The sequence below is a fragment of the Rhea americana genome, unplaced genomic scaffold (genome assembly GCF_003343005.1).
Source record: "Rhea americana isolate MKP2758 unplaced genomic scaffold, rheAme1 scaffold_158, whole genome shotgun sequence".
Taxonomy (NCBI): domain Eukaryota; kingdom Metazoa; phylum Chordata; class Aves; order Rheiformes; family Rheidae; genus Rhea; species Rhea americana.
Window position 1 is genome coordinate 1801023 of NW_028185683.1, and position 16375 is coordinate 1817397.

Below are 16375 nucleotides of genomic sequence, written 5' to 3' on the forward strand. Positions count from 1 at the left end.
AGCGGGGGCGAGCGGCGGCCGCCCCCCGCGCCCCTGCCCGCGCCCTCTCCGCGGGACGCGCTGCTCCTGGCCGTGGCGAACCTCAACGGCGTGGCCGGGCTGCTGCCCTACAACCTGTCCCTGGAGGTGGTCATGGCCATCGAGGCCGGGCTGGGGGACCTGCCGCTCTTCCCCTTCTCTTCCCCCAGCGCCGCCTGGAGCAACGACCCCGTCTCCTTCCTGCAGAGCGTCTGCCACACCGTGGTGGTGCAGGGGGTCTCTGCCATCCTCGCCTTCCCGCAGAGCCGGGGGGAGATGCTGGAGCTGGACTTCATCTCCACGGCCCTGCGCATCCCCGTCGTCAGCATCGTGCTCAGCGAGTTCCCCAGGAGGAGCCCGGTAAGGTGCTGGGCAGCCGGGCAGGGGGAGGCAGGGGCAGGGGTCTCCCCTGCATGTCCACACCGCAGAGCAGGCTGTCATACCCCCGTAGCTACCACCTGCCGCACTGGCACCCCCTGCAGAAAGGGGTCGGGATCTGGGCAGGAGGCAGCTGGTGGGGCAGCTGCCTCCCATCCCACACTTCTGCCCACCAGCATCTCCTGGCCTRAGTGAGAGCAAGCACAGATGCAGGTTGGTAGGAAGGAGAAGGGACTTTGCACAGGTCCGGACTRAGGAGAAGCTCTCTGACTTTGGGATTAACAGGATTGCTGCTTCTTGTCTGTCTCTCTACTTGCAAGAGTGCATCATCTCTTTCCATAGCCCTGGGTCTCGACCCCTTCTAGAGAGAGGTGGGAAGGGTGAGAGGGGGTCAGGGAGAAGCATAATCGTTTTTGCAAGGCAGGGAACTCAGCTGTAGAAACTAAGTTGTGAGCAGAGTCATACACCCTGTACATTGCAGAGTTGGGAAGATAAAGGGGTTATCTTTGGTGTGGCCTGTGTGCTCCTGAGAAAATGCTCTTTAAAGGTTCTTGGCCTCTGTGAGAAGGACACTTCTGATTCTGGACCAAAGGAATGTCATTAGTGAAAAAAAATGGYCAACACTAGCATTCAGGATGCTTTATTTATAACTGGTCTAAATGCTGTTTGACAGTTTTGTGGGGTGGGTGGTATAGATTATTCACCATCGCTATTTACCAGAACCAGATGACACTTCTCAGGAAAGTTGTTGGCTATGATCTGATTCTATGTTGCTGAGGTCTCTAAAGTGTAGAGATTTTCTTTCCTTGTAGTTCTTGCAATACTGCTAGATCAGATATTTGAAGCACTAAATTGCTTAACTGAGAGAGTAGAAACTGAAGCGTGACTCTGTTTACTTGTCAAACTAAAATAGTAGAAACTAAAATCTGACTGTATTTGCCTAATTAAAGCTAGTGTCTGAAGGAAGCTAAACTTTCTATCATTTAGAGGTGGCAACTTTATGTTAGACACTCTGGAAAAAAATGACAGTTCAGTATTTTACAGATGTGTGTTTGATGCCAGTAATCACATTCAGGCAAAAGAAGAGGAATCTTTAGGAAAAAAAATCTCTTCTGTGTAGTCCACTTTAGAGAAATTTGTAAGTAAAATGGCAGAAGCTGCCATTTAAGTAGCCAGGGAGAAACAGTTGTTTTATGCAAAAGATGATATTTTGCACTCAGAAAGAACTTGTGCACTCAAAATGTAATCAGAAAAACAGATTACCAAGTGAGAAGAGTGAAAGCAAGTGCAAAAACAAAGTTGGATCATTTCAGACCTCTGTATTTTGTATATTAGATAACAGGATAGAAAAGGTAGGAAAAGAAAGTCTRTGCAAAGCAATTCATAATTGAAGGTGTGACTGCTGCATGCCTGTTCTGAACTGAGCTAGTTTTGTCTAGCTCAGCAAAAAAACATGTAGCTTAGGGTTCTCAATAGATTTGTCTGGGAACTCAAGGGTAGTATGCCATAATTGCTACATGATTGATGCCAGTAGCACCTAAGTTAGCTTAGTTGCATCTATAAACCTTGTATTTACTCTCTCAGTTATAACTGAGTYAATAGCCCAAGCCCACTGAAGATGAAAGCCTGAACCCAGGATATCCTTGCTGTGTCTGTTAATATCAGAATTCTTTTCTCTTCCATAAAAAATGGCTCTAAGTTGCCTGAGGACCCAAAAGGTGAATTAAATGTAAAATAAATGTAAACCACGGTTAGATTCATTGTTCCTTTCCACAGACTTAAAGGTTCTTGCTARCTTTCATCTTTTTTCTCCGTTGGAAGCAAACTGTGGACTGTTATTAAGGCTTCCATTGGATATACCTGTCCCCCATAAGGATTTTGTTCTTAAGCAGACATTTAAATTGTCTTCAGTGACATTGAAGCCAGTGCCTAACATTAAACCCATGCTTAGTGGCTGAATAGATTTAGTTTTCTTTAGTCCAAAAAGATCACTCTTCAAGTCTTTGTGTTTTAATAAGAAACCCTTAATCTTAGCCAAAGGCCAGCAGGGAATCCAGGTAGATTAAGTGCCAAAGTTGGCTTAGAGGGCTGTGACATCTTTCTGCATGCTGTTTTTTGTGCACTTATACAAAACCATTTTAAGTCTAACAATGGAGGCGGTTGCCCACTAGCCTTATCTCACACACTTCCCAGGCTTAAATGTTTTCCGTCACCAGCTGGTGCAGGGAAGACCCCAGTCAGGCTGGGCTTAGCAGCCTCTGCTGGCTTGCTACCAGCTCTGCTCGCAGCCACAGATTTTGTGTATCACACAGTCCCATGCTAGTGCTGCTGTACAAAACAGGTATCTCATGGCCTTCACACCTATCCTGCTTTACAACCACTCATAGCCCAAGAACCAGAAACTGATCACTTCTAGCGACTGGCAGTTTTTGAGGTGAGCGACTACCTTTGTAAATGACAGCTGTGTAGGTAAGACAGACTTTGCTAATAAGTCTAGCATGTAAGTTTTCAGGGGAGAAAAATTACGAAAAGTTTGAAGCCTAAGATCCTCGTGAAGTATCGACCTCCCTAAGCTACTTTGGTAGACCCTTCCTTTCCTCATTCCCTAGCAGCGCAGCAGTGCACTTGTGAGCATTGCCTGCAATTAGCTTTCTTCCAGGCATGGATAGGAGCCACACCATAACTCCTCTTTGCCCTTCAGGAGCRTTTCCTACTGTCTGTCTTGTTAGCAACACTACAAACATGCGAACAGCCATTAGATTTACTAGGTACCATCTCAAGTGGACTGTCCTCAAGTATTCAGAATTTTTAAAGGAAAGGATGTTTTTTAAAGGAAAGGAAAATGATGTTTTTAAAGTAGCAACATCTGCTGAGGCTGTGTTTTCCACATCAGGTCAGGACAAGAATATAACACTTCTACTGTTGTTGAATATAACAGAAGAATATAATAACCAGATGTTCACAGTAAGTGATAAAAACACTGTGCTTCTCTGATATGGCAAAAAGCAGTACTTAAATGAAAAAGAAGATTAGGATCCAAAACTGAAATATACTTCCTTAATACTGACTGTTGCCTCCTTTACATTTGATGACATACTTCAAACATGTAACATCCAGAGAAACTCTGGAAGACATTCATATAATATATAACATTCAGAGAAACTGGAAGAGACTCTGAAGTCAGCTGGATGTACTTAGGGTTTCTAAAAGCTGTCTGGTTGCTGAAGCATCTTTTCGGAAAAATCCGTTCTACATTAAATTTCTGCTCTCCTGAAGTTAAAAAAAAAAAAAAAAAAAAGAGCAAACAGTAGCCTCACACAACAACTAATAATCAGAAAGTGTCAAATACCGTGAAGATATAGCATCTCTTCTGCCACAGGCAGCGGCTTATGCTGAAGGTTCAGGATTGCATATGTCAAAACACACATGTGGCTTCAAGGGAGGCTACACAGCGTAAAATGTGGCATACTTTTTTCTTTTGTATTTCTATGTGTGATTTAATGACTAATGTCTACTAACAGTAAATCCAAACACTGTTTTGACCTGAAGAAAAGATGTTTACTTTTTAACAATTTACTCTCACTCTTGCAAATTTTTACACTCTCAATAAGCAAAAGTAACAATTTCTCACTAGCATTTTACAAGCAAAAAGCTAATGGATTTCCTTGCTATTAGCACAAATGYAGATTGCACTGAAACTTTGACAGATCATTATTTTGGAGACAACAGCTCGCAAGCAATGATGCCGCTGAGGCAGGATGTACTTTTCATGTTTTGTAGCAAGATGCACGTGGAAAAGTATGCTTATTTTTGAGTGCCAAGACTGACAATGCCCTTAATAATTTTTCTCAGGAATAGAACAGGAAAAAAACACAAGTCCTAAACCAGAAATAAACACACTGATATCACTGGTAGTACTCCAGCTTTAAGCTAGGAGCTTGGGAAGAATAGCCCATATATAGCTCATAATATCAATTATGCAGGTGACACTATTAGAAGAAGATAATTGCAGCAGTATTCTCTGAACCTTATAGCTAATGGAGTGTTTTCTGAGGCTGGATTTAAGATAAATCAGCAGCTCTTTTTTTTTTTATTATTATTTTTCTGTAAAAAGAAGCTTCACTGAGCAACAAAACAATTTAATACATCTGTATCATCTTACTACCTACACAGCCAGTTCATACTTAAACCATGTTCCACAGTAATGGGAATTCCCAGTGCTTTYGATCGTTGCTATGACTTCAGAGAGGGTCAAAAAAATGAAAAAAATCAAGACATAGTTTTAGGTTAAACTATGAATTTCCAGATTAAATGGCAAATCCAGGCTCAAAACAGATGCTTGTGAAAAGACACTGACTATTGACATTTAATTCTCAGTTTGTTTTTAAAGGAATTAAACTTAATTTTGAAAATAGCCTTACGGTATCAGAGTGCCTTGRCTGGGGCATTATACATCCTTCCATTTGGGAAATAGCCAGTCCCTAGAAATCATACTGATCTGCAAGACACTGGCTATTCTGAGCACCAGTGAGCGTAGGCAGACATTACAGCAAGGGAGTGGAGATAGTGGAAAATCTTGTGTCCAGCTAAATGCCCGTCTTTTTGCAAAAAAGTGTTTCTGATTAGCAACAACAGCAACAACAAGCCCTCCTTGCCCATGTTTTCCTAACAGAAGATTGCAGAAGTGAAGGGTGACAGCAAAGCATAAATATCTAGTTGCAGCCACTGGTACTTCCGACTGCCAGTCCTAATCCAAATCCAAATATGAAGACTGTACTAGCTACTATATTTAGRTAGGCAGTACATCTTCAGGCTTCCCCTTCATCATCAACTCTTCTTGTCTCATGCTGCAAAAATAGTGTGGTGTATACCTGTTGTACAYGGCAGAGGATTTTATGAGAGATGCCTTGAAGGGAAGGAAAAGAAAAGATGGAAATTGAAAGGACATGCACACAAATGTCCAGCTGATGCTGTCAGCCAAATACGTCTGAAAAAAATTGCTTGTAGAGCTGCTTTTGAAACTTAGACAATTAGGGCCACAGATCTTCTGTAAAGTGAGTCCTTTTACATTACCAGCCAGTGTGAAAGAGTTTCGCAGAATTAACAGTTTTTCTCTCTAGTCAGCTATCCTGGACAATTGTTAATTTTTAAACACAAATTTCAGAAGTATAACTCACATTTTGCAAGCAGAGTTCTTGTCCTAGTGTCATGTGAAAGATCTCTTCATTGTAACAGTCCTTGATTTAAAAGCCATAATGCAATATTTGCTAGCTGATTCAATTTCAGAATCAGGATGAAAKCTGTCACCTACTAGCTTTTCTTATCTGCTCTCATGTACTCTTTCTTGATATCCTGTGTTGTCCTCAGGGGCAATACAGTTGGGTTTTTTGAGAAGGGCTTTACTTGCGCTCCTGTGCTGTGTTGAGCATTATAAGCTATTAGATTAAATGGATTTTTATAGTTTACTGCCTTGTCAGCTGAAGTCAATCTATCTATTACCTTTCAATTGATAAATGATGTGTGTTGAACGGAAATGAATCCTTGTTTATATTCTGGTTGTGATCAGAGAGCCCCTAAGTTTTCTGAAAGCGATGTTGGCATAATGTTTGGAATTTGTAGTGACACCTAATATATTTGAGGATTTTTTTTTCTTTATTTAGTGTCTTAGCTCAGGTGGTGTTTTCTCTACAGCATTACATCCTTGATGTTATAAGGAGAGATGCTTATCTATCCCCCAGAACTGTCAGAGTCATGGTAAACATCACCTGCAACACCATTAGAGGATGTTTTGTTTCAGTTCTTGGCTGAAACAGAACATTGCTGCCTAGTTATTCATGGTGTCTTCTTTAAGTGTGTCAATAAAATTTACATTCACAGAAACATAGAACAGTGGAAGGAAAATAGGGAACTATTCTTTTTGTTCCAGCTACAGTGTGTAAGGAAGATTCAGTTCATCATGGCTGTAAAACATCTTTTCAGAATGCCAAAAGTGGTGAGAATATATTTGGTTTCAATCTTCCCTTTTGAGTCCTTAATTTTAATGTACAGTTGAGCTGGAAGGAGCCAGAACTTTGTAGGGGTGAACTTTTCTAAGTAGCATCCCTAGATACTATCTTCTTTCATTTGGAAAGAAAGCCCCTTAGAAACCCATTGAATTTTCTATCTTGTTTGGGCTTCTGAAATGAAGGGATTTTGCAGCTTGCAATATGACTTTTGTTGTGATAGATGCGTGGTAAATGTCTGTGACATTTTGAATTACAAGGGTTTATTATTGCTAAGTTGTTTTGTTGCTTACAGAGGTACATGTGTGCCATACTTGGAGGTGGAACAGAATTTTTGAGAGTATTAATTCAAAATTTGAAGTTATTGGTAATACTAGAAGGTTATTTGCATTCCTTACCACCAAATTGCTATGACCTATTTCATCAGGCTTCTTAAACTGCACTGAGTTAACGGAATTTTTAAAGTTTTTAGTTATAAAAGTGTTCTTATTTTCTAGTACTCATAATTTATAATATACGTTTCGAGTCTTGGTTTAGACAACTATCATTCACAGCATATTCACCATCCATAATTTCCTTTATTTTTTCCCTTTCCTCTTCCCTTTCCCTTTCCCTCACCCTCTCTCTTTCCCTTTCCTTTTCCTTTGCTCTTTGTTTACTTTGCCTTTCCTCTTTGCTTTGCTTTTTTCTCTTTGCTTTTCTTTGCTCTGCTTTGCTTTTCCTCTGGCAGTTATTATTTAAGGAAAACTTGGATACACCTCAGTTTTAATGTCTGCTGCTTTTCAAGTTAGAGGAATCATAAATACTACATATTGTCCTAACACCTTAAAAATGGGATAATCCAGCATTGTTTGAAATACAAGCACCAAAGTTTCATCAAATAGTTTCAAACACTGAGCAAACTGTATCAAATACGTCAAGGAAAAGTAATATAATAACCTAGATGCAGAATGAATATTGAGTCTGTAATTATTTAAGGTCTCTGTCTCTTAGGATCCTTACTTAAAAATATTTCGTTGATCACTTTGTTCTTGAAGTACATTTAGTTCTGTCAAGTTTTATCAAATCACTTAGTCAACTTTATAAATTCTTTAGGATTTTTAGTTACATTAATTCCATTTAAAAATTGTTGTAAGGAATTAAGATTTGGGAATAGAGTGGAAGGAATGATTCTCTAGTTGAAAACTACACCAGAAGATGTATACTACATAAATTAAAGGCCTATATTTATTGAACTGATTTTAAAAAATCAAAAGCACAGATATTTACTTTGTAGTCTGAAATACATTTGCCTGTTACTCCTATTCCTCTTCTGTACTTATTATACCATACCAGCTCTTGGACAAAATATCTAAACCACCTAGAGACAAGATTTTCTCATTCCTGATCTTGTACTACTTCTGTTATGCAGAAAAAGCTAAGTTAACACTGAATTTGATACCTTACATGATGCTTTSTTCTGTATTTTTTCTATTCCAGATATTCACAAAACAATTATTTTCCTCATTCCATAGCGTAAAAGAAAAAATTTCATAATGCACTAAGCATTCTCATGTTAGCAATGAGTGTTTAAACAATGATATGGTTTAATCATTAATTATTACATTACTAAAAGACAGCCATCAGCCATTATCAGAAGAAACATCAAAGAATACATAGGAACTTTTCAATAAGGAAAAGTTAAAATTTGGCCAAGGCAGTTTGCTTACAGATACCGTATAAATACAAAAATTATGTTTGAAAACAGACTATTCCCATTATTTACAAAGAAAATATTCCCTACAAATGTAAATTGAGGTGGTCTGCATAGCTCTCCCACAAATTTTTCCAGAAAATCAGAGCACCTAGTCTTTCCACCAATATACATAGTTTGGCTGGGTAAGCAGAGCTGTAGAAATTAACAAACAACCAAGGATCTTGTTATGCTCAAAATTCAGTTCAAAGACCACTTATAAAAGTTCTTATTTCAGGTATCTTTAATGATTTGTTTGTTATTTACAACTATCAAATATTGAATACTCATAGCATGAGAAGTTTAGGCTATGCTGGGTTTAGTTACAGTTTTAAATCGTAAAATAAAATGTTTAACTCTTGAGTTATGTTCTTTTCCCTGTAATTTTTTGAGCATGAAAGGAATCCAAGCATAGTGTTGCTAGAATTTGTATATTCACTGTGATTAGCAGAAAAACAGAAAAAAAATCAGATTCTTTTTAAATTCCAGATCTATCTTTCAAAGAAGAATTAGCTTATAAATCCATACATCTATAGGTTTGACTGAAGGGCTTTTAGAGAGAGAAGGATAATTTTTTCACTGAAAAAATATCCTTCTTTCTTTAAATAAGGGAGAAAGGGAGTCTTCAGAATCTTAGTGCAATGTGAGTAGTTATATACTGCAGATTTTATACAGAATAGCTAAAAGGAGACAGAGAGAGAAAATGAGAARAAGAAGTGAGAAAACTAAAAGATATAAATGCAAATGACTCAAGGACAGAGAATGAGAAAATAAACTGAACTGAGAAGGAAAGGAAGAAGTGCCCTTCTCTGTCTCTTACTCTTTGTCATTCCCAAAGTGTAAAAACAAGAGAAATGAATTTTACATGACAGCATGTTATAAAGAGCTGGGATCACAAAGCACAGAGTGAAGCAACTTGCCCAAACATAGTCAGGATTGGATTACCAGGGGTATCTTGATCTCTAGCTAAGGATGATTTCCTCCAAAGTGTAATGCTTTCCGAAAAAAGTAGTGAAAACCTTGCAGAAAACTGCTAAGCCAACATCTAGGAAGCAGTGAAAGGAACAGTGATTAGATAAAATTGGATGGGAGCATTTCCTTGCTGTAGGGAGGGCTTCTGGCAAAGGATATGAGTTTGGACAGCCACAACTAATGAAAGGCTTTCTTTCCCCTTTGCTACTGAGAATGAGACCTGGGCAGAGGCAAGTTGTTTCAGGGCACAGTCCAACCCACACACCTAAGATGCACGATCTTGTCCAGCATTTCAAGAGTGCTTGGAGGTTGGCCAAGCCAATTTGGATACACACAGTACCAGACTAATAGGTACCCAAAAAGGGTTTCCTAATAAACAGGAAAGCTGGAAGTAAGCTAAAGGTGGGGGCTCTTGGATTGCAGTTTTAGTTATCGGTGCCAATTGGTGCTTCTAATCTGGTGCTGGAAGTCTATGCATTTTCCCAGTTACCCCAGCAGATCAGCCAGATTGGTTCTCASCACAACGAGGAGAAGATGTGCAGATGACGGAAGTTGCAGCAGGATCTGGACAAAGATTTAAGCTTGAGTAGGCGGCAAAGATAGATGATTCATTTATTAAGGGAGTCGCATGCAAGCAAAGCCATTTGTGCAAGGGGCTCCTCAGCAGTGTGACTAAGAGGTTCACAATCTGGCCTCAAGTGCTTCACAGCTGTCACATCAAGCTACTAATATTATTCATGGTAATTATTGACAACTACACAAAAAACTTATATTAAGAAGGGACTTTTCAATGTGGTATATCGCAAACTACAGTAAACCACAGTATTTGTTGTGTTCCACCTAGATAGGGCAGCAGGACAAAGTGTTTATGGCCAGATAGCCTTGGGACCTGGTTTTGGCTGTAAACAAGATTGCAAAACTTCGCCCTGGCTGGGCTTGATGTTCACCCCTCAGTCTTGAACTTAACAATATTCTCTCTCCATCGAGTSCTTCAATACAGCTATCCATGAACAATCTGTATTCCCATAGACCTCACTCGTGGTATATGCAGAGAGTCATTAAAGTACTATAGGACATCCCTATCTCTAACGAAGTATATTAAGTGAGTTTTCTGTTGGTAGCTGAGAGGTGATGCTTGGACTTCTTGAATGCGCCCCCAGGTCTCCTGCTCTGGGTCTCCCCTGCAGTGAATCAAAGCACTGTGAGAGCACCGAGCTGGGAGAGCCTTTGGGAGCGGAYGGGAAGGCGTCCATGTGGTGTGGTAACGAACAGGTCTGATCTGCAGCATGCTAGCTAATTAATTTTTATCTAAAAGTTTTCAGTCAGCTGAATCTGCATGGCTGCCAGCAGCAGATGGGGAGGTGGAGAAGGAGGGGAGAAAAGAGTGAACACAAACACAGGTACACCATCAGCTGCCACTGAAGCATAGTAAACAGGGAAATACTGTGATCATTTGACTGTTTATTATATAGGAGAAATCAAATGTTAGGAATTTCAGAAGAAAGTACGATTTTCCTTTTCTTGCCACAGTATTTTTATTGCTTTATCCTCWCCAGCTTTCATCTGTGATGATAGTTTCCGAAGCTTATTTTGCAACGTGAAAAGTATTTGAAATGCATTATAAAAATCTATGAATATGCTGCACAAGCATATTTTAAACACTTCAGATTTCCCTAAAGACATACTATTCTACTTTCAGCTTTTTTAAGTCTGTGAAAAAATCATTGTCCATGCTGTTCATAAGACATTTTACAAGGCTTTCTAACTTAGAACTGAGAGTTAAAAGACAARCATAAGCTGGGATTTAAAAAATGAAATTTTGAATTTGTTGCAGGGAGAAAACTATTAGACATAGCAATTAATATCCAAAAGAACAGCTGTATTATGCACCAGGCTTTCTCAATGATGCTACTGATAAAGCAGTTACATTACACTCATCTTAATAGCCTACTTACTCAAACTGACTTAAAAAGAACTTTTTTTTGCAGATCAGAAGAAAAGTCAGTATTATGAGTTCAGAATTTGATAATTTTCCAGTGCTATTTTAGATTTTATCACTTTCTCCGTTTGTAAGGCTCACTCATATGTATCAGTTAAACAGCTCTCAGTAGGAGCACACTTGTTATTAAGAATTTACTATACTCGATATTCAAACAGCAGAACATAAGAAAAATATATCTAAACTTTACCAGAAGGTAATAGCTGCCCTCTTTAGACAGTATGTTGGAACAGTTTTAGCTATAACTTACCTTTTCTTAACACCTTAATACCATAAAGTTAATTTTGCTCCTGCATTRGAAGGCAGTAAGAACCAAGTTATGTGTCTGGATTTCCTCAGTTCAAACATGTGATAGCTGAAGACTGTAGAGCTTTTAGGGGTACAAATATATACCCAATAATTGACTTGAGGGAAACAGGTGTAAACAGTTAAAGCAAAAAGCATTAGTGTTTTTGTTTTAAGCTTTGGGACCTGAAAGCTTCAGAAGTCATTGCACCATGTTACACTTACCARATAGGAATTTCCAAGAAAGCTTACTTTTATTTCCAGAGTCCAAATTCAGCAACTCTTTTGAGGAAGGTTATACTCTACTGTCATCTCTTTTTCACAAGTCATTTTTAGCGCACACATCTCCTGTGCCGGTGGCGTTTAGTGGCATTTTCTTGCCTCAAGACCCCAGGAGAGTTCCTGCACCAGAGGGACCTTAGTGCCATACGATTCCCAAATCCCCACTCATTCCCAGCTTTGTGAAACTAATCGCACTGCCCCGCATGGCAGGCAAATATCCTGTTGCTGTTAGGAACTACCTTACAACTATACAGAGGGGCAGCTCATACCAGACTCCCACGGACGTCTATAAACCTACTGCAGAGCTGYGTGTACCTCCCTTTGATGTAGTTTATCATTAGTCAGTTCATGAGACAAGAGATACTAAACTAAGGAGAAGATCAGCCTGATTTGATACAGCAGATCTTATATGTTGTTTGAGTGTGAAACGTAGCAAAAAGAGCGAGCAGTGTTCGCTATTCTCTTGCTTCTAGGCTCGTAAAGGATGTGAATAAAAATGTCTAAATGGTGTTGTGGACACATCCTGCACAATTAGTTATGTTTTTCAGTGTGAAGAGTAAGGGGAAAATGATAAAACAAGACTTTCGTGTTTGTTTCTCAGAGATCCTGGGGAGAAAGAATAACTATTAAGTAATCACCTCTTCAAAAGTTTGTATAAAAATATATCAGTGTGAAAACATGCTGAATAGACTTGTTCTCTTTATAATTCACTCTTATGGCTGCTGATTAAGAATCTTGCATCAGCAGTCATCATAGGGAAGCCAAAATGATCATTTATCCAGTCACCCTTATGATCATCTTTTTATACACTTGATTTATTTACTTAGTACTGGCTACTTAAATGCTTCTTAAATAACACCCTTTATTCATTCAGATATACCCATAAAATTTCTTTAGACTATGTAATCCTTCTAATAGTATGTATTACATATCCGTTATGCTGTATTTTGTTTGTTATTTTTCATTTTATAAATAGTAAATCCTTCAATAGAGAACACTCATGAGAAAGGATTCCTTCATATGGAAGAATGTTTTGAGAGAGAGAGGTCAATTATTGACCTGTTTTTAATAATAATTTCCAGAATCCTTAACAACCTTCAAATTTTATTCTCTTTTTTTTTCGAGCACATCATTTTCTCTACTGCTCTTCTAGTTTTCTGCTTGGTATGCCTATTTCATCCATTCTTAATCTAGCTCATTGATCTTTGTTTTGAGATCTTACTTTCCACTGTAGGATTATATAGATCCTAAATTAATAGAGCCTTAACTCCAGAGAAAGACCTTACGGCTCTATTGTGATACAGATGATCAGCAACATAAATTGCTCATCACTCACTGTTCATCACATTTTCTGAAGAGCACCAAAAATAAGACACTTATTTATAAATAGCTCAGCCTGCTAGATTCCAGTGAAACAGGATTTCATATCTTCCCACCATTTTGACAGTGCATACATATATATATGTAACATATAGTTACGTGAAAGTTAGCTGGTTTAGTGGTGTCCTCTTTGGGCATTCACAACCCATACAGATTCACAGCGAAAGAGTAAATTGAAAATTGAGACCTGTGGTAGGATGCAGCATAACACATGATTAGCATAAGAAAKATGGCTTGTTTGACAGAAAATGTGAGGCTGTTGCCCAGGTCATATTACTCTTGTAATCCTCCCCAGAAGTGTACATGAAGGAGAAAATGAATTGAGAATTCATAGTGAATAGTACATCTGATAATTACAGACAGTTCTTCTGCCTGAAAAATATCTAAAATCTTTGGAATAAGAACAAAGAATATAAGCTTTAGGAATGCCTGCATCCCAGAGCCTTGCTAAAGTTTAGGGAAATACTGACTTTTACTTCACTGGTTTTAAATAGAGACCAGTTTGTGAAGCGGTTTTGGCTGCCTGGCTAAGCTACATGGTTTTTTGGGTTTTGGGTTTTTTTTTTTGTTTGTTTGTTTGTTTGTTTGTTTTTGTTGTTGTTGTTTTCTGATTGCACAAACAAGAATTTGAGACATACTTGGATGCTGGAACTTGCAAATACTGCAGTTTTCAGTTTTGCTGTTCATCTTCTGTGAACATTTATCCTAATATAATTYTATTACTCAAATGTTCATGAAAAGCARATGTTGAAGAGTACAATAAGAACTGGATCATTTCATTCATCTGATTATTTGCTATTATTTTTTTAAAAAAAACAATATACTCGGATTTCGTATGCTTTTAAACATRGTGTGCCTCTACTTGGAATGAGGATCTAGTCCAAAAAGATCTGTAGCTTGTAGCTACAGTATTATAGCTATATTCACAAGTCAACTTAACAATTCTGTCAACTTTAATCTWTAATTTTGCCTGACTTTGCCTTATTTTCACCAGAGAGTTACYTCTGCTTAAAAACATATAGGAAGCTATTCGCTGAGTATGATCAAGGATAGTTTGGACAATTCCTGTCTTTATTGATCCTTATTAGGAGAGCAAATGCGTGTCTTACGAGACCTATTAAGAATTATTATAATCTTATCTGGGATTAAACAGAGAAATGGTTTATTATTACCAATAAGAAGAGGAGAAATGAAAATTCAAACTGCCCATTGAACATTTTTGAGGACTCAAAAGGGAAATTCAGTATTCTGTGATAGAGGCTTAAAAAACAAATAGGAAAATAAAATGGACTGAGGACTGAAATACATGTTGGTCTACCARTCCAGGAACATTGGAGTCCAAGTTCTCTTCCTTGCTTTGATGGAAATTTCTCTACAAGATTAAAAGTTGTCCAGGACTGACAAAACTAGCTGGAACTAATTCCTACCTTTRTGTAAGCACTGAGCCTGTAACCCTCTTGGTGAAACCATGTCCATAGCACTGACTTGCTTCCCTGGAGCAGTATAAATGCATCAAGCTGACCAGTGCTCTTCTAATAGGAGTAAAGAGGACTAAGGAGTCAAGGCCTATGGTTCTGAAAGGCAACAGAATTAATTTGAGACTTCTAAAAGGTCTGAKTTAAAGAGCCTTCTCAGCTTTCTTCCTCAGAGGTGACCCATCAAAGCATATCAAGCTGAGAACCCAAGCAGTGAAGCTACCAGGTACACCCCATATTCAGAAGGGTGAGACCATCCCCAGTGCAGGCTGGACCATCACATGAAATATGAATCATTTCTAAAGGTATTAGCAGCAGGAGCAAAAAATAGCAGCCCAGAAAATTCCCTACAATGCACAAAAGCTTTTTTATTGTTTTGTTTTTGTTTTGCACAGGACTTTAATTGACATAAGCAGTGCTTCTAGTCTCCCAGAGCAGAACAGGAGAACAACACTGCTCTCCTGGTGGGAAAATTCCTGTTTCCTTCATCATGAATGTGTTGTTCACTTCTCTTTGTCCAATTCTTCTTCCCCACAGTTAATTTTAAAAGTTGACTTGTGTTCAAATCAAGATACTCAAATGGGTATAAAATGTTTAGTCAGTTTAAGAATGGTCTCCAGACAAACAATGTTACCTTGCCTTCATTTAAAGAGGAGGAGGAGAAAAAAAAAAAAAAAGCTTTTCACAGAAGATCCTGCACTCCATAGTAGTCTCTCTCACCTCATAACACAGCATGATGATCTTTGTGTTAGCATTAAAACTTCTAAGCAGGAAATTTTATATGATTTTCCATTCCTATGTTCAGGCAGAAGCAACAATGAAGCCTCCACGTTGATGCAAAATATCAAGACAGTGATATAATAGAATTCAGACTTTACAGTTTTTCACTTTCCTTAGCTGCGTCCAAAGTCATTTGAAATATGTAGAAATATAATTTATGTTTTGGAAAACTGACCAAGACTTTCATTCAAGTGAGTTTCATGTGTAAAAGGCAGAGAAAGAAAAAAAAAAAAAACAAAAAAAACCCCACATTTTTGTTCCCTTAGGGAATATACTATTCTCTCTCCCTGAAGCAGTATCATTTCCTGCAGAGAGAGGCAGTAGCTCTGATCATATGTTCCTGTCAAACTGGTAAGAATGGTGCTCTGTTATCCTTTCCTTTCAGGTTGTCTGGGAAAATTAGATACTCTACTACAACTCTTCCYATTGTTCAAATAGTTAAAAAGAATCAGTGAGTCAAAAATAGTCCAAGTCCCCAGGCTTGGTTCACTAGACTCCATAGAGCCATCACAGGTTACTGACTTGGAGATAGACTTCTCACTGGGATTAGTGAGACGTGACACTTTCATGTTTTATCGCGACTGCTTATCCATGTTAAAATCCCAGAATGCATTTCATTTTCACTGTTTCTTATCCTCTCCTTTAGGAAGATACAGTCACCCACTCAAGAAGCAGAAATAGTACATGACTAACTATGTCACAGAACAAATGATTAACACTAAGTAGTTTGTGCTAGCTGTTTGCAAACAATCCACGTGCTGACAATTATATGTCAAAGCAGTTTTATAAATACCTAACTCAGGATATTTTGCATAACTCAAGATAGTTTCCCACATCMTTAAATTTATCACTTTTGCGTTGTTCGTTAAATTCATAAAAGTCATTATTTCTACTAGCAACAGTATTAGCAGTACAATAGTAATGGGTGGTGCTTTGCTCCTAGTTCTTAATAGTGCAGTGCCAAGGGATCATAGCTCAGATGAACGAGGTACTGCTCAAAACGAGTTACAGCTGCTTTGCGTTAAGAGTTTGTAAACCATGAAGTACAGAGGAAGGCAGTCATGTGCAGACA

General features: G+C 38.5%; 1 protein-coding gene across 1 annotated transcript in view; it reads left to right on the plus strand.

The window, feature by feature from the left end:
• Positions 1 to 16375, plus strand: part of GRIN3A (glutamate ionotropic receptor NMDA type subunit 3A) — a 77052-nt gene that overhangs the window by 2698 nt on the left and 57979 nt on the right. Inside the window, exon 2 of the mRNA XM_085299949.1 lies at positions 3 to 378. Within this exon, the coding sequence (XP_085156075.1) occupies positions 3 to 378 (376 nt within the window). The remainder of the gene's footprint in view (positions 1 to 2; positions 379 to 16375) is intronic.